This window comes from Taeniopygia guttata, chromosome 19, assembly GCF_048771995.1.
Source record: "Taeniopygia guttata chromosome 19, bTaeGut7.mat, whole genome shotgun sequence".
In the NCBI taxonomy this organism is placed as follows: Eukaryota; Metazoa; Chordata; class Aves; order Passeriformes; family Estrildidae; genus Taeniopygia; species Taeniopygia guttata.
This window is the reverse complement of record NC_133044.1, coordinates 10,777,486-10,802,375: the sequence shown is the minus strand read 5'-3', so window position 1 is coordinate 10,802,375 and position 24,890 is coordinate 10,777,486. Positions and strand designations below refer to the sequence as shown.

The 24,890-nt window shown below is 49.1% G+C and overlaps 1 protein-coding gene across 1 annotated transcript; it reads right to left on the bottom strand.

Annotated features, from left to right (window-relative positions):
- Positions 1-2,095: 2,095 nt before the first annotated feature.
- Positions 2,096-24,841, bottom strand: EPX (eosinophil peroxidase). Its single transcript, XM_072916827.1, has 14 exons — positions 24,578-24,841; positions 23,730-23,804; positions 22,433-22,526; positions 20,814-20,989; positions 18,799-18,919; positions 15,881-16,010; positions 14,645-14,851; positions 13,164-13,479; positions 9,145-9,305; positions 7,526-7,772; positions 6,965-7,135; positions 4,761-4,998; positions 3,576-3,790; positions 2,096-3,016 (listed from the first exon to the last, which is right to left on the bottom strand). The coding sequence occupies exons 2-14, from the start codon at positions 23,800-23,802 to the stop codon at positions 2,988-2,990; spliced, it is 2,178 nt and encodes a 725-aa protein (XP_072772928.1). The 5' UTR covers positions 23,803-23,804; positions 24,578-24,841; the 3' UTR covers positions 2,096-2,987.
- Positions 24,842-24,890: the final 49 nt, after the last annotated feature.

Here is a 24,890-nt window from a genome sequence, read left to right as displayed (position 1 = left end):
GGCTCAGAAGAGGATGGACTGTTGTCAGCACTGCAATGTGTGAGAGAGACAAGCTGGTGAAGCTGAAGATTGCAAGTGATTTCCAAATGCAAAGCAATGGTTCAAACACAAAATATGAGGTCTGGATTTTGAAATGGGAATGATTCACATTGAAAATTGCTGGCATAAATATCTACTCTGAAACAGACTGGAACAAGCAGAGAGGCAGACACCAATCTCTTCTCTCTGGTAAGCAGGGACAGGACCAAGGGAACAGCTGGAGCCGTGTTGGGGGATTTAGTTGGATATCATGAAAGGTTCTTCCTCCAGAGGGTGCTGGGGCACTGAACAGGCTCCTCGGGGAACGGACATGGCCCTAAAGCTGCCAGAGCCCCAGGAGCATTTGGGCAATGCTCTCAGGCCCAGGGTGGGATTGTTGGGCAGTCTGTGCAGGGCCAGAAGCTGGACTTTCCAACTCGGGATATTCCATGTTTCTGTGATAAGTTATCAAAGGACATTGCTTGGTATGGCCAAGGACAGCATCAGTCACCAGCCTGCAAAGCGTGAACAGGTCAAAAGGGAATTCCTCTAAGTGAGGAGATTAACATTGATACTAAAATCTCAAGAGGGATTCCAGGGTAAATATATTAGAGAAAGGTCCTCACAACTGAGGAAACTGTTTACAGAGCTCTGTCTGCAGCTCCATGATGAATCTATACAACCCTCAGGTTTTACAAGGCACAGATTTGCTTCAGAGACCAATTTATGAGCAAAGGCATGGCTGGAAGTGCTTGTAATGACAAGATAATTGGTTTTACAAGAAAAGATGCTCTGGCTCATGAAGATTTCTGTGGTGCCAAGACAGGCCTCACAGAAAAGAATGCAACAGCATGGAACAGCCTGGGCAGCAGGACTTGCATACATGGGATAGCTTAGAGTCCACCCAGGTGAACTCTGGCTAGGAATTAAAACAGTTTATCACCGTAGATCACAGGAAAATGGAAGTGGAGAAAGACATCAGGAGGTTTGCAGGTCAACCAGCTACTCAAAGCAGGGTTAACTGAAAATCCAGAGAGCTGGACAGTTTGGGAGAATACTCAAGATTGGAGATCCCAAGATTTCTCTCATCCTTGTGTCTGCATCACACCACTATCACAGGGAATATGTTTGTCTTTGTCTAAAGGTTACTTCCCTTGTTGCAACCTGCATCTGTTACCTCTTGTCCTTTCCCTGTGAGCCAGGAAGAGTCCACCTTCACAGCTACTCCTTAGAGAGACTTAAATCACTCCTGCTCCCATTCTCCAGACTGAGCAGATCCAGCTTTCTCAGCCTGCCTCTGCACCCCATGAGCTGCAGCCCACTGACCACCTTGGTGGGCATCCACTGAGGAAAAATGTAGTTGGCACTGGGAGAACCTGACAGGATAAACTCGGGATGGACATCCAGGTCTGAGCAGAAACAGCTGGTGGAAAAGAAAGTGAATGAGGCCTCAAGGGAGCTGGGAGGGAGAGCTGCCCATCTGAAACCGGCAGCAGAGGCTGATCAGGGCGTAGCATCCCATCCTGGCTCCTGCAGGAGGCATCCCCCACCTCAGGAGCTCCACTGACCAAGGCAGGCACATGTCAGGCACCCCATGGCCAGTCTCCATGTTGCTGTACCAGCATTGCATATGTTTGATCAAGTTGATAAAGTCAAATTGTCCAAATCTCTGCTTAGCTAAAAAGAAAAAAATTTCCATCTGTGCTCAGTGCACACACAGGGGCTGTGCATGATTTTGAGCCAGCCACAGCCTCCCCCAGAGGGGAACTGCTGAAGTAGACAGATAATGAATGATAACTCTGTCCCAAATGGGCTGTGTCACCATTAGACAACCAGGAGTGACAAATTAAACTGGAGAGACTGGGACACCCCAGCCAATAGCTCCCACCCATCAGCACTGACTTTCACAGTTCTGCATCACACAGGAGGTGGGGTCAGAGGCTTCAGCAAGAAATACCTTCTTTCATTAACAACACACAGCTTCTGGAACTGCCCTTTCCCAATATTCCCACAGAAAACCTACCACCATCCTCCGCTCACGTGTTGTTGCTGCACCTTTTATGAAAAGTAAAGAGCATTTTGGCCTCAGCCCAAAACTGCATTTTATTAATCAATTACAGGAATATAGCAGGCTACAGAGGGAGGAGAAAGTGGCTTTGATCCCTTTCAGGAAAAGGGAAAAAGCTGGATTGAAACCAGAATAGTTTTGACTTTCTTGTATGTTCAGATTGTTTTAATCTTTGCCAGGCCACATCCCACCATCTCTACAGGACAGTGCTGAGTCACTCTGGCTCCTGCCAGGCCTCAGGAATAGCTTGTCACAGGTTTCTGTCACATCAAAGGATGTTTTGGGCATTCTGAACCATGGGAAATAATAGTGAGAAAACTCTCATCCATGTGGCAAATTTCGTCCTTCCATATTGGAGCAAAACCTGACTCAGGGCATTTTAGGACAGCGTGTTTGGGGTACAGGACAACTATTTCATCTTCTCTCAGAGGCATTCTGTCATAAGCACATTTTCTCTGGAAATTTATGGATTTATTTCTTTCAAACAAACAAAAAAAAAAATCCAAGAACAAAAATCAACTGTCATTCCAACATCTTCATCTTTGGGGGTTGAAAATTTTAAAAGGAAGGTCCAAAATATACGCTTGACAGTAAGTCTTGGTGAAGTATTTTGTGGTTCCATGGCCTAAGCCAGAAGTTGGTGTGCTTTGGGTTCAGCCTCTGGACAATTAATTTCACTTGGCTTGGTGATACTGAGTGATTTCACAGATCTGGCATATCTTTTCATTAACTTCTTTTATTCTTGGGCTGCATCCCACTGTAAAGGCTTCATGCAAATCAAGCTGAGCAAATGACAGAACCATGCCCAAATATTGCAAGCAGTGAAAGCATAAACACAGTAAAAATTAATAATCCACCTCAGCAGCTTCCCAAGTCTGGACATATGGAAAATCCTCAACATTCAGCATTTAAAGTCGCCAGAATCTTTTTCTAGAGGAAATAAAAAGCATTGTGTTAACAGAAATGAACCTGCCATATCTCCCTGATACCTTAAGTGATTTATTTCCACAAGTTAGGCTAGAAAGGAGGGATTAAAACCTGGTATTATGAGAGTGTGGCAGCACCTGACTGTCAGAGGAAAGGAAGGATGTTTTGTTTTTAAAAGACACTGGAACAGCTTGCCCCTCTCCAATGAGAGCCACTCTTCCCTACATCTACTTCCCAGGGATTTCAGGGAGCATTTTGGAAGGAATTAGACCTCAAGAATTTCACAAATCTTGAAGGCAGGTGAGAGAAATAGTGTAAAAACAGTTGACAGCTGTACAGAGATCAAAACCAGAAACCCTTCCATAGGAAGGGTTCCATGGGAATTAATTTTCAAATGCTGAGTTGCTTTTGGCCACTCTAAGCACACCTAGTGAATTGGTACATCTAAAGCTGTACCTGGCACACAGGTCCAGCCCCCTGTTAGGCAGCTCAGTTTTAAACCCCAGGCTCTGGCTTTCTCAGGGGTCTGCAGGCAGGACCTGCTGCTCTTTGCAGATCATACCTTGCTCCTCAGTGCTCTTTGACATCCAGGGTGTGAGGTCCAGCTTTGGGATCTGACTGCAGCTCACAAAGCCACGGGGGTATCTGTTAGCCCGGAAGATATTCCTTGATACTTTAGTGATGTGGGTATTGTCACATATTATTCGTGGCAAGGAGATTTTGGCTAGTGAACAGCGCTGGCGAGGAGTGAAAACCCCAGGGTTCTGCCACCAAAACCTGAAGGCGAAAGAAGACACAACAGATTTTTGCCTTCTGCCTTCTTCACATTGATGACTCCCACCATATTAATTGCCATTAACACTAATTTCTTCTGCCAAGAACAAATTTGAATTTTTGTTATTTAAATCAAGAGCCCTGACTCACCAATTGGATAATTACCTTGCTTTTCTTTTGGCCGTGGACAGGTAACAGAGCTGCAGTTGAATTAATTGTCCTCAGATGAGGCACAGGTACCCTCTTTCAAATAGGAAAGGCTGCACAGACTATGCACAAGCTGTGGTTACAGCCAAATGAGTGTCATGTTAGAACAAGCCCTGTAATTACTCGATTTTTTAGAAAAGGGTTTGTTTCCTGCCATAAGAACAGGATTCCTAGATATGCAACAGACTGTTCGACCCTAAGCTCCTCATCCTGGGATTTAAACTTGTTCTAAGTCTTTTTCAGCAGAACTGTTTCCCAGAAACATGGGTTGGGATCCCATTTTCAGGCAATATTGCTGGCAGGTACAGGGATCTTGCTTCAGAAATCCAGCTTAACATGGAGAATATAACTCACTGCTGCACCTAAAGCCCCTGAGCAGCCTCGAGAAGGAGGCGGAGGAATTCAGGTGTGTTGAAACCTCAGCACTGCTGAAGTGATTTTGGCTAACAAAAAAACCCCAACCCACCACATCCACCACAGCCAAAGATCAAACACTGCCCTGTGTCAGAGAAGAGGATTCCAGTTCAGAACTGGGGAAGGGAAGAAGAACTGGTGAGATATCACTTTTCTGGGAAGGGATCTCAGCCCAGGATCTCAACCATCACACTGGGAATAAGAATATGACTACAAAGAGAATGAAACTTTTGAAGGAGTACTGAAAAAAAATAAAAGCAGCAAACAACGGGAGTAGCTTTCAAATCTGCGTGAGGAAATCTGCACAAACTCCAGCCTCCCTGTACTCTGGGATGCCCAGCTCCCCTCTCACCTGTCTCCATCACGAATGTTCCTGAACTGGGTGCCAATGAGACAAGCAATGAGAGGCCCCACTCGGCCTCCTTCCACAAAGGGCTCTGCAAGGGCCCCGATCCAGATGTCAATGTTCTTCGGTGTCCCATAGAGCTTCAGGAATTTCCTTGCCAGGTTCCTATTCCTCAACACGTGCCCGAGTGACTTCACTCCAGAGGGCTGTGAGAGCCCACAGAATTTTCTCCAGGAGTTGTAACCTGCAAGTAGTTGGATGTCAGAGCAGATAGAGCAGTGATGTGCTACCCTCTCCTGGAAAGATTTTTCCCTCTTCTTCCCGAAGCTGGGACACCAGTAGGGCACCAAAATGTTTAAGACATTTTTTCTATATTTCTGTTAATGCTACTGCCTTCCCACTCCTCCTGTTTTTGGAGAGCCATGTCTTTGCAGGTTGGAGTTGTACCACCACCTTCCAGTGGTGGTACAACTCCCTCCCTGCTCCACTCAGCAGGGATGCAACTGATTTTGCCTTCACTGAAAGTGAACCTGGACAAGATGTTGATGGCCCCTCTCTCTGTACAACAGGAGAATGACCAAGTGCTTCTCCACAGCTGGTCCCTGTTCAGTCATGAGGACAAGATACTCACTCCACACAGCCCAAATAACTTCAGCAACCAGACTTTGCCAGCTGGACTAATTTTTCTGGACTGTAAACAGCCAAAAATCCACTGTGCTACAACTGGTGCATAATTCTGCATCTTGGTGGAGGGGATGAGATGATGCTGCAGCAAACACCTCTGCTGGATGTCATGAATCATGGAACAATTTGGATTGGAAGGGATAATAAAGTTCATCTTGTTCCACCCGCTGCCATGAGGAGGGACACCTTCCACTGTCACAGGGTACTCCAAGCCCTGTCCAGCCTGGCCTTGAGCACTAGCAGGGATGGGGCAGCCACAGCTTCTGTGGGCAATCTGTGCCAGGGCCTCACCAATCTCACAGGAATTTTTTTTTCCTGATATCTATTCCAATCCTACCATCTTATGTCTAAAAAACAGGGAGCATTGGGAGCAAAAATCACAGCATATGGTGCCTAGATGACAGCACTATCAAACAATTCCAGGACACCGAGAATTTACTTAATCATAAAATAATTAGGGAGGGTTTTTGACCTTGCTATGCCATGATCACCTTTGTGGATGTCTAATATAAGGGAGTACAGCACTCATAAGTGGGTTGAGACCTAAAGCTAAGCCCAAATTCACTAGAAATACATGTCACTCTCACCATGTCAGGTCTGGAAACCCAGGATTTGGGGTTCTGATCAGGTCTGCACGATGGCGTTCCTCAATAAAGCATGGAAAAATCACCTTATGTTGTGACCAAAGCAGAGCAATCCTGTGAGCTGATGATGCCACTGGATGTACTACAAAGCCTCTGACTGGGCTTAAAATCCATGGATCCAGCTCAGTTTTCATCCCAGTTTCAAACAGGAGCCCTGCTGCATCTCTCAGGATGTTGCTGACACAGCAGCTCTGGGATCTTACCTCACTGTTAGGCAAGGACCCACCCAGCAGCCATTTCTGAAGTGCTATCAACAATCTATTTCTCAAGACCATCTTGCAATGCCATTACACTGGTTTTGCACCTTGCAGAGCCCTGAGAGTGGTTCTGACATGCTTGGTTGTTTTTTTCTCTGGGACACAGATTTAATAGAGAAATTGTGATGAGATTTTCTTTATATATTGGAATCTGCTCTTCCAGTCATGTGTCTGGGCTTGACAACTACAGATGGTTGCAGAGAAGTCACAGGGGACTTAAAGCCCTAATTCCACTCCTGCAAACTTGTTGCTGAACTATTTTACCATTTTTTTCACTTGGACAATAGAAATGAGTCAGTCACTGAACACCAAGCTCTGGTCTGTGCAATGCCCCGTGTTCTTCTGCCACTACATCTCTCATGCAGCTTCAGCCAGGCTTTGCCTTCAGTGCTCGATCTCCACCCACTCACCTGTGGTTGTTCAGAAACAAGGAAAAGGTTTGGGAAAGAGCACCATAGACTCAATGAATATCCTGCACTGGGAGAGATGCGTAAGGATCATTGAATCCAACTCCTGAGTGATTTCAGGCAAGCATGGTCTGGAGAAGTTTCTCGATGTTTACTCACAAAAATGCCTGATTTCCACTTGTTTTCCTTCATATGCTCTGCTCCCACAGCTGACTCACCTGGAAGGCCATGGTCTCGGCTGCGCTGCATGTTGAGTGCAGCCAAATCAAACCCAATCCTTTCAACCTGCTTGAAGAGCCGGTCCCGGAGCTCGCCCACCACCATCTGCTGCTGTGTCATCAGCTTGGCCTGGCTGGCCATGAGGCTCCGGAGGTAAGGATCAATCCCACCTGCAGAGGTGGCACAGGAAAACTGGGATCAATTCCACCCGAAGCAGGGACATGTCACCAGTGCAGGGAGGACAGTGTGTGGCTAAGAGGCCCCAGAGAGGTGAGCACAGCTCATATTTAATTATAAGCTTTTACTACACGAGAATGAATTTCCCTGCACTTAAAGAATTAAGAAGAAAATACTGTGAATAATGTTCTTGGAGGCCACAGCAATGAAGCAATAAGACCATTTTAGAACATGATGGGCTGCCCTCGTCTACAGGGACAACCCTGGCTGGTAGTAAAGGCCATTTAATACAAAACGCTTTTAATTTTGACTGAAGCAGGAGTTCATCCAGAGAGGGCAGAAAGGATGAATGAAATAAACCAACACTGCAGAAAAGGATTTACCTTCTTGAATGATTCTCCAGACAGCAAAGAAGGAGGTTCTGAGCTGAATTTCAGGAGTTATGGGTCTGTAATATTCGTCTAAGCGGCCAACAGTTGGAGGGATGGAAGCATGAGCAAAGCGAAAAGCCAAGGTGAAGACATTGGATATCCGAGGATCCACAGACTCGTTGTAGCCCTGGTAGCGAGGAATGAGCCTGCGGAAGCTGCATCCCAACAGGAGAGGCAGGTAGTCCCTGTAGGTTATGATCTAGGGGGAAACAAGGAAAAGGTGAACTGCTAACGTCTTGGCCATCAGTTTTTGTGGAAGCAAAGTTGATTTTCATGTTCTCTCTGCCTCAACACTCTGGCAGGTCAGAGCAACATAATGATAGGTTAGACTCGATGATCTCAGAAATCTTTTCTAATCTAATTGGTTCTGTGATTCTGTGGAGATAAAAGCCTGCCAAATCCTCCCAAATGCTGGCTCCTTGTCACGGCACCACTCCCACCAGGCAGGCAGAACTGCACCCTCTGTGCCTCAGAGCAGATAATGGTGTGGTGGTGTGGGGGGGGGTTGTAGCACCACCCATGGGCAGCTCCCAGAGTCCTCCCACAGCAGAGATTTCCAGTCCTGCTCTCATGGCTCTCCGGGATATTGAGGCGGCAGCACAATAGGATTTAAAAAAGAAAAATCAAATTCTGTGTCAGTAGGAGAAAATGGATTAATTGTCTGAATACTGCATGAAGATGAAACCATTGATGTAAACACAATTATGGAGATTATGCTTTTTTGGACAATCCTTTGCCTTGCCCAGCATGTTTTTTCAACAATACGATAATACTTAAATTGACAGCATAAAACCATAAGCATCTTTATATTCCTGCTTTTTATTTTTTGTTAAACCAGCTCAGAAGTCAAGCTTCAAATGAGGTGCAGTGCTTTTTTGGAAACCCCATGTCCCTTCCTCTCATAGGATCCAGGCTTTCCTGCCAGCTGTAAAACCTCATCTAGCTTTGAGGCCACTCCTGCTCCAAACTGGAGGCTGGTCAAGAGACTTTGGGAGGTCCCTCCCAAGCATAGAGGTGCTTGTGTGACCCCAGGATCCCACTCAGGGTCAAGTCTAGGGAGTGTGTCAAGCTAGTCAAGCTTGTGTGGGGTGGTCAAAGGGTGCGGCCCCATCTCAAGGAGACACCATGACTGGCTGCACCCACCAGCACATGGGGCTTCTTCACACAATCCCAGAATGGTTTGGGTTGGAAGGGACCTTCAAGATCATTTCATTCCAAACCCCTGCCATGTGCAGGGAATTGTTGAGAAGAGGGGATTCACAACCCGAGGAATTTTAATCCAAATTTCCAGTACCGTTTTTATCAAACAAAAATGTACCATTAAAAACCTCATCAAGCACTTTGTAAATTTAACAGTAGAGGGACATCAAAGATTCAGGGGGACCCCTCTGTGCTTGTCATTTCAGGTATCTCTGTGTGAATTTGCTTTGGTCAAAAGGGGCTGAGGGAAGAATTTGGTCCTTTCACCCCAAAATCCTGCCCCCTTTGGCCACCCTGCACTAGCACAACCTAACGTGTGAACCCTATGAGACTGCAGGCAGAGCCAGGACAGGTGGAATGATGGCTGGTACCTGGATCATGGCTCCCAGGATCTTTCGTGCCTCCTGGTAGAGCCTCTCATCGTTCCAGTGGGAATTGAGGCTCCGCAGCTTTCCAGCCAGGCGGTTGTGCTCCCGCACAAAGAGCGTGTGCATGCAGGCCAGCTCCAGCATCTCACTGGCACGGGTGTCACCTGGGAGAGGCACACACAACACTGCAGTGGAAAAGTCACATTGGGAAGCACACACATAGAAAGTTTTAAATGTCTCAATATTTGTGTTGTGAAGAAAATAGGTAAGAAACACGGAGGAGGAGGAGAGGAAAATCAAGGATTGGACAGCACCATGCAAAAGCTGAATTTCTGTTGAGGCAACAATAGCCAGGTGCTGTCCTGGCTGTGCTGAGAATCACAGAGAGGTGGGGAAAGTTTCAGTGAAGGGCTGGGAGCATTAACTTAAAAAGTTAAATACAAATAGGTGTTCTCCAGGCTCCCATATCAAAGATGTTTGGTCTCACAGCTCAAGTGAGAAATGCAAATGGGCAAAAGGAAGTCAAGATGGCCAAGGAAGCTCTGAAACTCAGAAGGTCTCATTCAAACCAGCTGAAACTGTGGCCAAAGCAAGGTGACAGTCACAAATAGGCTCTCGGGAGTAAAAGGAAAAGCAAAATGAGTCAGCTTGGAGGAATAAATAACAATCAGCATCGCAATAAAATATCAAATCCTTCTTCAAACATCTGGGGCAGGAAATGCAAGAACAAGCAGGTGATGGGAGCATAGACAAGCACTCAGAGAAAAGTAAATGTCGTATTTAGACCCCTTGTCCCACAGCAAATGGAGGGATTTGCTCCTGCACTTGGCACAGGGCCCTTTTCATCCACTCTCAAAGGCTGCCTGTGAGGGACTGCGGAAGGAGAAACAAAAGCAGCACTGTGAGGTTTCCATGAGCAGAATGCATCCAGCCAGAGCTTCCAACAGAGATCTGGGAGGAAACGCTGAGCCCTGTGAGGCAACTGCACATGTCAAACTCCCCCAGTTTGCAGGGACCGGAAAAGTCACAAATAAGACACTGAATTTTCAAAGCACTTCCCAAGCAGCCTGAACTGATGACTATAAAAGAATTGATGGGTCTGTTCCAGCCATGGAACAGAAATCACTCCTTGCTGAGAGTCCACAAGGGCCAGAAGCCCCTCCTAGGAAGTATCTGATACTCCTGCTCACTCTGCTTCTCACTGGGCACCTGCCTTTGGCCACAGGTCCTGCATGGTCCCTACCAAGGAGAGACCTGCACAGAGCTGGGGGAGCAGGTGAACACATGGAACAGCACATTGGACAGGTAGAATGCTGTGGGAGCCTGGAGGGACCATGAAACACCATGAGCTTTAAAGGAGAGAGCTGATGGATTCCAAGGCCATGGGGATGTTCAGAGGAACTACAGCCAGATATGAAAGGGGCCAAGGGAATAGAAAGCAACTCCACTGCTGATGAGATCTGTTGTGCCCTGAAGCTCTCTCCAGCACTGCCACAAACAGCTTGGTGAGTCCAGAGCCAGCAGGAGCCAGCTGGGAAGTCCTGCTCTGCAAAAGAAATAGTCCAGGTGATAGTAAAAGGGTTTTAAAATCATGGGGATTTAGGGTTAGCAGGAAAAATAAGCTTAGTAGGCCCTGGAAAAATAAATGCCCTAAGCACATGAAGAACTTGTACTTGCTAGAACTGCACCTGTGTAGCTAGTACATGATAAATGATATAATTGTTAGATGTGATGATTGTTTAGTAATTAAATATAATTACTGTTTAATCATAAGAATAATCATGAGAAACTGTGGTCAGGGACCTAAGAAAGATCACGAGAAACTCATGTCAATGTATACAATAGAACAATATAAGTTTAATAATTAAAGTGTAAGTTATATAACAATAGAATATAAAATACGTTCAGCTCGAAAGCCATGTCGGAGTCAGATTGGGTTTGTACCCCGACTCCCAGAGCTCTTAATAAAAGCACCTGCATATAATCATATCCCGTGATTATGTGTGTTCCTGAATGCTAACACAGGGAGACACTAATTCAGGAGGTATATCAGAAGCATCCCTCTCTGGGGTCCCACAGGTTTGTGGAAAGTACTCCCAGTACTCCCTCAGCTGTCACAGTGGTGGGAACACACCTTAAAAGGCCACCTTGTTCTGGTATTGACCTCATCCTCACTCCAGCTGGGATCCAAGCTCCTCTCACAGTGCAGCAGGGACATGCAAATATTTCCTGCTGTGACCCAGCACAGTAGTTACACATCTGTTCCCATCCTGCTGAGATGGAGACAGCCATGGAAGTACAAGTACAGACCAGCCATTGCCTCCAGGCCAGGCTGCCATTGCTGTGCCTGCTTGACTCCATCATGACACTGGTTCCTAGGTCACTCTGGGCCCTACACCAGAGCTACTGAGCATGGACGAGACACCTTCACTCCAGGTTTATCCTCACAAACAAGACTTGGAGAGGGTGAAGACCTTCCTCCTACCTGTCGGAACTCAAAATACCCCTCAGACATGTTTGGATGTTCCGGGCCCAGGTCAGAAGCATTTGAGACCCTGGCAGGCAGCTGGAAACAGCTGTGATTTTGGATTTGAGCCATGGAAGGATTTACCAACCTTGCAGGAAGAACAAGAAGTCACAAAAATTTAGATATTATAGTAGAAGTAGTCGCAAAGTAAAGGGAAGAATTTTTGAGTGCTGTACAGGGGGGTTTTGGTTTTGTACATGGGGGTCAGAGGTTTTAAGATGGAGGGATTTGGGCCTGCCCTGTCCTCCCTCTTTCTCCTTCCTTACCTCCATGTTCTTGGTGATGTTGGCACTCACAGATTGGTTTAGAGTAGAAAGGCACCATTTAATATAGGTAATGGGCATTGGGGAAAAACTGTAACCATGTAACACGTAATGTACCATATAAAAGATAGAAAAGCACCATTTAATATAGGTAATGGGCATTGGGGAAAAACTGTACCCATGTAACATGTAATGTACCATATAAAAGACAGCAGCAGCCCTGGGTGGGGAGAGAAGAAGCAGTTGGGAGTCAGAGAGGATGTCAGGGTGTGTGTGTGCCTCTGCCTGAGCTGTGAGCAAACCACAGCAGCCCAAGAAGAAAATCTTTTAGATAACTTGCAATAAACTGCCTTGAGACCGAACAACAGAAGACTTCTGAGCTTTCTTTGAAAGCACGGGTTGGAGGAGAGATTTTTCTACCACACGGAGCCACTCGTGACCTAGGGTGGGCTCCGGCACCTACCTAGCACAGCCTGTCTCAGTCTTTGATGATTTGCTCCATTCCATTTCCTATTTAAACAAGTGTGGGAATCCAGAGCTTCCCTCTGGCTGCCCTGGCTGCCCTGGGACCCTGGCAGGGGTCAGGAACCCCCCTGGACAGAGCCCCCAGAGACACTGTCTGTGATCTCTGTCCATGGAAAAGAGTTTTCAACCTTACAGGATGAATTACAAGCTCTGAGTGTTTGATATAAGTAATAATTAAGTGTGGCATGGGTGCAAAAGTAAAATTTTAAGTTTCTAGATTAGGGGTTCAAAGGGGACAAGATGGAGGAAATTGGGTGTGTCTTGTCCTTTTTCTCCTTCTTCATGCCCTCCATGTTTCACTGTGGTGTTGGCATTTTTCTGTTGGTTCAGGCTGGGGACACACTGTTCAACGTGGGTGACAGATATTGGCACGTTATTGTAAATACAGCACAGGTAGTTTGTGGTATTTAATGTTTGTAACATCCTACTGAGGGCAGAGCCCCACACGCTGCCCTGCAGGACAGAGCTGCGGCAGGGCAGCAGAACATGTTAGAGATAAACAGAATAAACAACCTTGAAACCAGCACAGATGAATTATGGCTTCTGCTTTGGCAGCGGGGCAGAAAGACAGAGACTTTTTACAATCTCGGGATCATCAATACCTCAGATTCCGACAGCAAGAAAAACAAACAACTAAAGACGTGAACTGGAGCTGGTGGAATTGTCTGCTCCAGATTCCAGGTTTGGGCTGCAAGCACCCAACTCACCTGCAAGAAAACAAGGGATTCGAGCTGCCCCGCTGACCTTGAGGCAGGGCTCCTTCCTCATGGGGCCGAAAGGCATGTAGGCCCTGCCCCTGTCCGTGAAGTTGTGGTTCACAGCCAGGAGGCCCCTCTGGCCGCTGCGGTCGCGCAGCCGCCGAGCCAGGGCCACCTCGCTGCCGTACACCATGCTGCCGTCCAAGAACGACGTCAGCGCGTTGATCTGCTCCCGCGGCGCCCTGCCCCACGTGCACGCGGCGGCTGAGCGGAAGAAAGGGAGGCAATCCCTCCTGTTGGTGATTCGGGGGTCGTTGGGTGGGATCTGCACGTAGAGGAAAGGGAAATTCATCAGCGGCTCGGGAGATGGAGCCAGGCAGAAGGCCTCTCACAGGGCATAAGCCTCCAGCATAAATCTTGAGATGGAGGGTCAGACTGACAGCAGGGATTCTGCTTTAGGAGCCCAAAGTCCTATGGATCATTAAAGTATTTCCTCTGAAAATAAATATATTGGATTGCATCTTTAACACTCAGTTTGCTTATCTCCCTATCTACACCATAGAGATTTGTCACTTGTGACCCTTCCTTCCAGCACTCTCCAATGGTATGTCAGGGAAACACTCAGTGATGTTCAATCCCATCACAGTTTTCCTTGAGAGGAATTAGGAGGATATGTGGGAGTCAGGGCTGCAGCAGAACTTCAAAGGTGGGAGAGCAGGGCTGCAGGAGGGACATGGACATGATTTGGAGAAAAGGAGGCTCAGGGGGACCTAGGGGCTCTGCACAGCTCCTGACAGGAGGGGACAGCCGGGGGCTTCGGGCTCTGCTCCCAGGGATCTGGAACAGGAGGAGAGGGAACAGCCTCAGGCTGGGCCAGGGTGGACATCAGCAGGAATTTCCCCATGGAAAGGTGCTCAGGCCTTGGCAGGGGCTGCCCAGGGAGGTTTGGAGTTCCCATCCCTGGAAGTGCCCAAGGAATGAATGGATGTGGCACTCAGTGCTCTGGGCTGGGGACAAGGTGGGGGACTGGGCACAGCTTGGACTGGGTGATCCTAGAGGGTTTTTCCAACCCCAATGATTCTGTGATCTTATGGACCAGGATGTGCCTCCTGATGATGCCGCAGGCACTGCAGGTAGATCTCAGCACTCCCTTCTACCGTGCAAAGAGCACTTAAGTCCTGTGGATTTTCTGAGGTGTTGACACTCCCAAGTGCCTGTCTGTGACACTTCCTGTTTTCCAGGCATCACCCGTGCTACCTTTGCACAACAGCTCCAAAGAAAAAACACATTGCTGAGGGAGATGGCCAAAGGCCTGGAAATCTGGCAAAGTCTGTGCCCGTGCCTGAACCCAGGGAGCACCTCTGGAACACAGCACTGCCTCCGCACAGAGTGATCTGACCTCCCTGGCCTTATCTGGGAGGATATTCCTCCACGCCAAGGACCATGAGAGCCACCAACATCTTCCTCTGGAAGAAGGAGGTTGCCTGTACCTGGATGGGAAAGCAGGGAGGCTCCTTGGCACAGCTGGTGTCACAGTCTGTCTCACCACCAAAGGGGACTCTGGCTGGGGTTTCTGGGCTGAAATCCAGGTCGTGGTCAATAAACTGGCCCCACTGCATGAACATGAGGGATCTCTGCTGGTCCATCCGCAGCTGCTCTGGGGGGAAGCGGACAATCCTGTTGGACACTTGTCGGACCTGCAGGGGTAGAAGCAGAACACATTGGTGGGAAAGGACGTGAGAATGGGTTCACCCAGCTGCAGGGTCATCAGCAAAAATTCCCAGGGCACTTCTGGTGCTTTGCAGACAAAAATCCCCAAATCTGGCTGTGCAGGAGGGTGTCACCATCACCAAGTGCCCTTCAGTGAGCACAAAGATGCTCTGGCTCTAGGCAGGATTCTGAGCCTCCAGGCCAAGACTGTACCTTGATGAACTTAGAGAAATTGCTAAGCAAGCCTGGGAAAGGGAGACAAAACAAATTTTAAAAGAATTTTTTTTGAATAGAAGTGTAGAAAAAATAGCCCCAAGGAATTTCTGAAAATTATCTTGAAGTCCTCCTCCCTTCTCATCCCTTCCCCATCCATCACAGTTCCCCCACCTCCATGCATTACTACAGAAAAAGTGGGCACTGTGCCATGGAGGAAGGTTAGGAAGCACAACAAATCCATGAACACAACACCAGTTCCTCATCAGAGCTGATGTTGCACCAAGCTCTAGTGACCAGAAGCCACCTCACAGTGTCCCTGCTCACATCCAGGTGCCATGAGAGCCACAACCCCTGCACTTCACCCACCCAGGGACCCCCATATAGAATTTCTGGTCATACATTTTTTGTTCTGGGGATTCCCTGGCTCAGTTTATCCTCTGGCATAATCGCTTTTCAGGAATCAACCGCCACACACCAAATAAAAAAATGTAAGTAAAATAATTTGGTTTAAATGCACTCAATTTAAAAGAACATCTTGTGTAATTCTGTATTTCTCCTGTGATTTTGAAGCAGTCAGATTAATTTACCTTTGCTTTTCCTAAAGGCATGGGACTTAGAAAGCATTCCTAATAGATCCCCTGGATATTCTCAGACCATCACCCTGCAGCTGGTGAATTTAAGCCCCTCCAACCTGATCCACAAATCCAACTAGTGGATGAGCCCTTTGATGACTGCGATCTGTCCTAGAACTGACAATCCCTAGGCCTGACACTGTGTTCTGAGGCTGTTCTTATCTTTACCAGTGGAAGGGGAAATCCAGAGAAACGCTTTCCTTCCGTCCACCCACGGGGCACAGACATGCCATCCTCGTATTCTGCTGGCAGCCACCTGGCCAGGGCTCTGTTGGAAGCTCCTAGGGATGGGTTCTTCCTGTCAGAGGCAATGGAAAAAGAGCAAACAGTTGGAGCCAAGAGCTTGTGGATATGGAGAAACATGGACCTTGGAATGGGAGCGTGCCATGGTTGGGGAACTGCTGCACGTTTGGTGCTATCAGTAAACCTCAGGATTAATAATCATAACAACAATAATCATAGAATTTTTTAGGTTGGAAAAGAGCTTTAATAATCCACCCCAACTCTCAGCTTCTTCCAGGCAAGAACTCGGGTGCCCCTGATGTCATCTAGCCTGAAGAAAGGCCCTCAACCTCAGACTGTGGCTGGAACACAAAGTTGGAAGCTGAACACCATGGAAAAGGGGAAGAACCTTGGGATGGAATTACCTATGGTCTTGAAAACAAACTGCACTCGTTCCTCCACATTCCTGCTCCTGGACTGTGATGTTTGCTGCATGGAGAGACAGCAAGATGGACCTGTCCTTTGCTTTTTAATTAGTTTTTAACTAGCTGAGGCAGAGAAGTTCTCTGGACTGTAGTTCTTTTTCTTTAGATCTATTTAAAATTGCTCTGGACTGAACAGCCAGAAGAGCAGCAGCACCTTGCAGTGGGCCAGACCTGGGCTGGCATTTCCAGCACCGGAGGGTCTGATGAGAGACTGAGTGAGCTGAGCTGCAGCCCACAGAGGGACTTTCTGAGTTTGTAACCTCTTCAGAGCAGCAAGAAGTTTGATTGCTTAATATTGTTCATTTTTTGTGCTGGTGCATGCTTTGACTGTTAAATAAAGTTTTTTCCACTTTTCTCCAAGGAAATATTTTCCCGAACCGGCTGGGGGAGCGGCTGCTTGAATCTGCTTTCTAGAGGAACTCCTCCAGAGGTTGTCTCTCAAATTTGCCCTAAACCAGGACAAATACACCATGAAAACCTTAATTAGAGTACTAACATACTGGAGTGCATGTCCAAAGTGTGTTCTGAGGTGGTCTCTCACCCAAGGGGGTGTAGCACTGCCTCAGGCAGTGGAGAAACAGAGCACAGCTGAGTTCACCTTCCCCAGGGTCTCAGCTCTGGATCAGGGGACATGGACCTGCCCTTATTCCAGAGGCCACATCCCCCCCTGAAGTGGAAGGAGGCAGGAAGGTCTCTCCTTAGTTCTTATACAATCCCCTGAAGGCTAAAGCACCCTGGGGCAGGAAGAGCTGGCTAAGGTCTTTCCTCTGCCTCAGCTACTCCCAGGAGGTTCCCAGCTCTGTTTTTACAGGGAATGTTTCTGAACTGTCCCTATAAAACACCCCATGCTCAGAAATTTCCTATGTCTCCCACATTCCCCATTCCAGCCGCGGGAAGTGCAGGAGGTGCTCTCCCAGCCCATATGCCCAGATTTCCTCTTACACAGTGTGGGGCAAGGGGGTGGCTACATCATGCCTAGTATGGATTTAGGTCAGGAAACCCTTGAAGACCCTGCCAAGTGGCAGGGCCAGACAAAGAGTCTATCCCTCACATGGAGCTCCTCCTGTTTTGGCAAAGAGTTGGTTCAGGTACAACACCAGGAACCTTCCAAAGAGGACTGGAATTAACAACTCCACACATTACTAGGAAATACTGTGGAGTGTGAAATCCTAAAACAAGGTGCCAGTGTGGATCATCCCTGGGGAAGTGGGTTTTGTTCTACTTACAGAGGATGCTCAACATCCATCCATAGAATAATTTAGGTTAACCACCAGCTCAGATCACTGAGTGACACATCCAGTCCTTCCTTGGACACCTCCAGGAATGGGGACTCCCCCCCATTGGAGGTGTCCCAATATTGGGCAATTCCAATAACTCACCACCCTTTCCAGGAAGAAATTCCTCTTGATGTCCAACCTGAGCCTCCCCTGGTGCAACTTGCGGCCATTTCCTCTCCTCCTGTGCCTGCCATCCATCCATCATCCATCCATCATCCATCCATCCATCCATCATCCATCCATCCATCATCCATCCATCCATCATCCATCCACCCATCCATCATCCATCCATCCATCATCCATCCATCCATCCATCCATCCACCCATCCATCCATCATCCATCCATCCATCATCCATCCATCCATCATCCATCCATCCATCATCCATCCATCATCCATCATCCATCCATCCATCATCCATCCATCATCCATCCATCCATCATCCATCCATCCATCCATCCATCCATCCATCCATCCATCCATCCATCCATCCATCCATCCATCCATTATCCATCATCCATCCATCATCCATCCACCCATCCATCCATCCATCATCCATCCATCCATCATCCATCCATCCATCCACCCATCCATCCATCATCCATCCATCATCCATCATCCATCCATCCATCATCCATCCATCATCCATCCATCCATCCATCCATCCATCCATCCATCCATCATCCATCCATCCATCCATCATCCATCCATCATCCATCCACCCATCCATCCATCATCCATCCATCCATCCATCATCCATCCATCCATCCACCCATCCATCCATCATCCATCCATCCATCATCCATCCATCCATCATCCATCCATCATCCATCCATCCATCCATCCATCCATCCATCCATCCATCCATCATCCATCCATCCATCCATCATCCATCCACCCATCCATCCATCATACATCCATCCATCCATCATCCATCCATCCATCATCCATCCATCCATCCATCCATCCATCCATCCATCCATCCATCCATCCATCACCCATCCATCCATCATCCATCCATCATCCATCCATCATCCATCCATCCATCCATCCCTCCATCCCTCCATCCATTAATCCATCCTCCTGCTGACACAGCCTCTCACCTGTTGTTGCACTCCCCAGTAATGGTTCTGTAGCCAGAAGATGCACAGTTTATTTTCTTATCCTGCTGGTCACATCCAGTGGCCTTGAAAATCACCTCCACCTGAGCTGGAGTCAGCAAGTCTGGCAGGGAATAAGGGAGAAAAAAACCATGCAGGATTTGCTGGGTTTTCTGTACCTAGTACCCAGCATCATCTGCACAACCGCTGTCATTTAACAGTGTGCTATCATTTAACCCTTCCTGCTCAAAGACATGCTGAGGATGCTCTTTGAGCAGCAGATGTTTTTGCTGGTTTGGAAAGCATCAAACCCAGCAAAGCTATGGTCAGATCTTATTTATAAACACATGTCAGGCTCATGCAGTAGCAAAATGGTTTTCTAGTATTGGCCCTTCCTCTCCTTTCACTTTTTATCTCCACTGTAAAATGTAGTCACAGACATCCTAGGGGCTGTTACAAGTTTTTCCCCTTGGAAGCAGCTCCCAGTGTGTCACCCCTGCTCAAAGCTGCATGGAAAACAACCATCCTGTGGCTGGGCACACCGAGGGCACTTGTGTTTTTCTGTGCACATTTCCCTTTCTAGGGGAGCTAAGTGGCAGAGTTTAACAAGAAAAGTCTCACAGAATCACAGGATCATGGAATGGTTTGGGTTGGAGCGACCTTAAAGACCATCTTGCTCCAACCCCCCTGCCAAGGGTAGGGACATCTTCCCAAGTTGCTCCAGCCTGGCCTTGGACTCTTCCAAGGGGCAGCCACAGCTTCTCTGGACAACCTGTGCCAAGGCCTCAGCACACTCCCAGCCAGCAATTTCTTCCTAACATATAATCCAAATCTCTCCTCTTTTAGTTTAAAACCATTCCCTCTTTTCCTGTCACTATCTATCCATGTAAAAATTCTCTCCCTCTTTTTTTATAGGCACTGGAAGGGGCTCTAATGTCTCTCCAGAGCTTTCTCTTCTCCAGGCTGACCCCCATCTCTCCCAATCTGTCTCCACAGGGAAGATGCTCCTTGGCTCTTGCTGCTCACTCCACGTCCCAGCCCTCTGAGGTTTCCTGGTCACTGCTGCCACCAGCAGTCTGGGTCACAGCATGGTTTAAAAAGCCACTGGGCAGGTGGGTGAGAGGCAGCAGCCAGGTGGCCCTGGGAGGGCTCTGTAGTGGTACTGGAGCATCAGTCCTGGATTGGAGAGGCTGGAGCTCTGCACAGCCAGTTCTGCCATCACCTTTCAGCCCATCCTGTCCCAGAGCAAAACCAGAGCACCCCACGATGTACCTTATCCTGCCAGTGCTTCACTGTAGTGTTGGTAAAGTGTTTGAGGCCAGGCTAGATAAGGCTTGGAGCAGCCTGGGACAGTAGAATGTGTCCCTGCCCATGGCAGGGGTGGAACTGGATGGGCTTTTAGGTCCCTTCCTACCCAAACCATTCCATGATCCCCATGAGTTCATATGTATATGGCAGGAGTCCTGCCTGTGTGTCCCTGAACTGTTCCTTTCACTGGCCCTAATTTGCCTCCTCTCAGCAGCCTGGCCTTTCTTGGCTCCATCTCACAGAGGATGTTGCTCCTCCAGACATGCACTGAAATGTCCTCTCACATATTCCCACTCTCTGTTTGGACAGCGTTGTGTCTGTGAGGTGACTTCAGTGCTGTCTGAGGTCTGGCTGCAGAACTGCCCTCCCTGGGGCCAAGCTGCTGGGAGTCATCTCTGGCTTTGCTCATTCCCTACTCAAGAATATCTACCAAAGCCTTCCAAGATTTGACCCACTGGAACATGAACCTCCATACGGTAGAAGGAACCAGGGAAGTGCACCAAACACTTTCACTGACTGAAAAACTCCCAAATAATATTTAAGATGGAAAAAGAGCACAGAAAAACAACTCAGCTTTGATTCACCGCAGCCACATGGGAAAGATTTGTCACAGCCCATCATAATGCCCTTTCCTTCCTCCCTCCCAAGCCCCAGTGACCAAGCCCTGTGTCTTTCTTCTCTGCCTTCCTCCCAGCAGAGGGGGATCCTACCTGTGACGTTGAAGTCCCCCCTCACAGCCCATCTCAGCCTGTCTCTGAGCAGGCTCAGGGTGGTCTGCAGATAATCTGCTGCCCGGGCAGCCATTCGTGTCCCCCCCACTGGCTGCTTGAAATATCTCAGGAGCTCTGCTGGGGTCAAGGCACTGTTCTGCAGGTTCTTCTTTATGCTGCAAGGGACAGGAAACCAAAATCTGAAATGGAGCAGGGGCAGGGATGCTGCAGTTGCACACCTGAGCATCAGGCACAGCGTGTCCTAAATCTGAACTGCTGGAGAGAGTCACTGGGAGAGGCCAGGGCTGCTCTTGGCACCCTCCACAGAGCAGCAGAGAGACTTGCAGGAAGGGAGTCCCTGAAACTGCCCAAATACATCCATGAGGCACCAAACCTCACTCAGCTGTTATCCACATCATCAGTATCTCTCACTGTCCGGAGGTCTCAAATGCCTCCAGGCCACCCTGTCCTAAATCTGCTGGAGCCTCCTCTCAGCTGGAGGAGTCCCCAAGCCAGGGAGAGGATTCAGAGTGCAGCTGCTGGCAGAGGACAGGTATGGGCTGGCAGGAAGCTGGACACTCCCAAAGCAGGGCTGGGAGTGCCACAAAACGTCCTCACTGCAGCATCCAGGTGTTTGCTGCATCAGTGGGAGGGGAACCACTGGAAATAAGCAGGAGACTGTGATGGTCTCAGCTCAGGGCTCCTGCTCCACAGAACCCAGCAATAGCATCAGGAGCAGCTGTGAAGGTGGGAGGCCCTGACACAAGGTGCCAAGAGGAGCTGGAAATGTCCAAGGCCAGGCTGGACGGGGCCTGGAGTACCCTGAGATGGTGAAATGTGTCTCAGCCCATGGCAGAGATGAGCTTTAAGATCCCTTCCAACCCAAAGCAGTCCAAGGTGCTGTGATTCTTTGAAACAGAGATGGAAGAGGTCACAGCTCTCGGTTACCCAACAGCTGGTGTAAAATCAGGGTGAGCAGACAAAAGCTGGATCACAGCTTGCTGTGCTCCCAGAGATCCCCACCCAGCTGCTCCTGCGCTGCAGGGAGGAGAGGACAGGGACAGGGGACAGGGACAGGGAGAGGGGACAGGGGACAGGGACAGGGGACAGGGACAGGGGATAGGGAACAGGTAACAGGGACAGGGGACAGGGGACAGGGACAGGGGACAGGGACAGGGAGAGGGGACAGGGACAGGGGACAGGGACAGGGGATAGGGAACAGGTAACAGGGACAGGGGACAGGGGACAGGGGACAGGGACAGGGGACGGGGACAGGGAGAGGGGACAGGGAGAGGGGACGGGGAGAGGGGACGGGGAGAGGGGACAGGGAGAGGGGACAGGGAGAGGGGACAGGGAGAGGGGACAGGTAACAGGGACAGGGACAGGGGACAGGGGATAGGGAACAGGGACAGGGACAGGGGATAGGGAACAGGTAACAGGGACAGGGACAGGGGACAGGGGACAGAGGATAGGGAACAGGGAACAGGGACAGGAACAGGGGATAGGGAACAGGGAACAGGGACAGGGTCAGGGGACAGGGGACAGAGGATAGGGAACAGGGAACAGGAACAGGGACAGGGACAGGGACAGGGATGCGGCACAGCCAGCCCGGCTCTCACCGCTCCCGTGTGCGCTTGTAGGCAGCATCCACCAGCTGCCGGGCCTCGGCCACGCTGCTCAGCAGGGACGTGTCCGACAGCTCCAGCGGCACATCTGGGCAGGGACAGGAGGGGCAGAGGTGAGGGTGCCGGCAGGGAGCATCCCTGCGCCTCCTCCGCCCAGGAATTGGGCACAGCAGTGCTGGAGGAAAGTACTTCGCACTCTCCAGAAATCTGCGGATCAATAGATTCCTCAGGGAGGTTTGAGAGTCTCTCCTGGGCACGAATAGAATCCCTCTATCAGCGGAGGCTTCAAACAGCCCCAGTGAGAGGTGCAGGCACCATCTGTCCTGCCCTTTGACAGCAGAGCATTTGAACAGGTTGTCCAGAGCAGCTGTGGCTGTCCCATCCCTGGAAGTGCCCAAGGCCAGGCTGGACGGGGCTTGGAGCAAGCTGGAATGGTGAAAAGTGTCCCTGCCCATGGCAGGGGGTGGGATGGGATGGACTCTAAGATTCCTTCCAACCCAAACCCTTCTAGGATTCTCTGATGCTATGAGCAGCCCGATTTCCCCACATATTTCCCCAGTCCCTCCTGCCATCTCCTGCCATTTTCACTGCTCCTCTTCCTGCCCTGGGGGGAGCTCCCAAAGTGAATCTCATCTCCATCATCTGCTGGCTGTGGGTCACAGAAAGGAAGGGAATAGGCCATGAGTGACAGCACCACAGTTTCTGGGAAAGAGGAAAACTTCAGAAAATAGCACAAAGGGATATATATCTCCCAAATCTCCCTAGTTTCTTTTAAATATCTTCCCAGATCAGCCCTGAGCTCAGCTCTTGGACAATCCTGATGAGAAAAATTATTGCCTGGACCACCATTTGAGACAAATGAAAAGCCAGGCATGTGCTTTTCGTAAGGATTTGACATTGTAAATTAACACATCGAGGTCTCTAAGTTTTGGAGCAGTGATTCAGGGCTGGAATAGAGGGAGTGACCGCCCCATCCCTACACTCCACAGGCCCTGGCAGCTCTTTCAGGTGCTGGCAGAGGGAGGGAGACTCTGGTTGCATGGGCATGGACCAGTGCTGGGAACTGAGCTCCTTTACTTGATTTTAAGGAAGTGGGCAGGATGTGAACTGGCAAAAACCTGGAAGAGTCAAGACTGGTGCCACAGGAGGTACAAACTGTGCCCCTTCTGGCACCTTTTCAGGGCTGTGCTGGTGAATGACAGGCTCTTCCAGGTTTTTACCTGGAAGACATAGCTTGATCTTTCCACTCAGAAAACCCCCTGATCTACAAAGCCTGAGGAAAGGACAATACCGTAGGAAGAGGATTCAGATGCCTGGAACAGGCTGAGGATCACCAGTGACCCCAGGAAGGTTTCTGCCTTCATCCCTGCAAAGAAATGCAAGTGAAGGTGACCAAGAACACATGGATGCATCAGGAAGGTCTGTGCCAAGGTGGAGGAAGGCACGAGTCAAGGGAACTCATGGAGCATCCCCTGCCCAATGCAAAGCTTCCAGGAGGGAGGGCACTGCCTCGGAGGTGCTGTCAGTGCCACGTGGAAAAGGAGCAGCCTCCTGGCCCAGGGACTGCCAGCACTGCCAGGTGGGGAGGTGCTGCTTGGGACTTGGGGGGCAGCACAAAGGGACCAGAATCTGCTGCCAGCACAGCACACAGAGCCTGCAAGGAAGAGCTGGTGGGAAAGAGAGAAGAGCCAGAATAGCACGGCAGGTCCTCTGCACCTCTGTTTCTTTGCCTTTAAATTCCAAGAGTCCGCCTTGCAAGTAGTCATGTCACATGAGATGTCACATGAAAACAAATAAGGACTGTATTCTCTTTATTTGCCTGGGAATGAGGATATTCAGATTAAAACTGACACCAAAAATTTGGAGGAAATACTTTCAATATTTAGAATGTTGCTATAAAAATCACTATGAGTGAACTGTTTCAGTTCCTCAGTAGAGGCAGGGTGAAGTCAACCATGAGCTGGGTATCACTCTATCCCCATAATTATATAAAATACTGCATTTATATTTGTGTTGTAATGGGAATTTATTCAGTTATTACTTAGCTGTTCCTTTAACATGGGCTGCATAAGGAGTGGAAAGTATTTAACAGCCATTTAATAGATGTTTGGGATGTTTCTCCCAAAGCTGACCACTCACCTCCCAAGGCTGCTCCAAGCAATCAGCTCCCAGGATGCTCCCAGAGCTGTGGGCTGAGCACCCCACGGCGAAGCTGCCCCAAAGGCACCCCAAACTGCCCGGCTAAGCCCCGTCCTTGGAGGAGAGCCTGGCGGCAGCATCACCGCGCTCCAGGCGCTTCTTGCTGCGCTCCAGCCGCGCCCGGCGCCGGCAGCAGCGGGAACCACAGAGCTCAGCCCCAAATCAGCCCCAGCTCCCCAGTGCCACCCCCGGCAGAGAAACAAACCCTCCACGAGAGAAAGAAAAGCGGCTGTGCCCGGCTCTCACCTGCGAT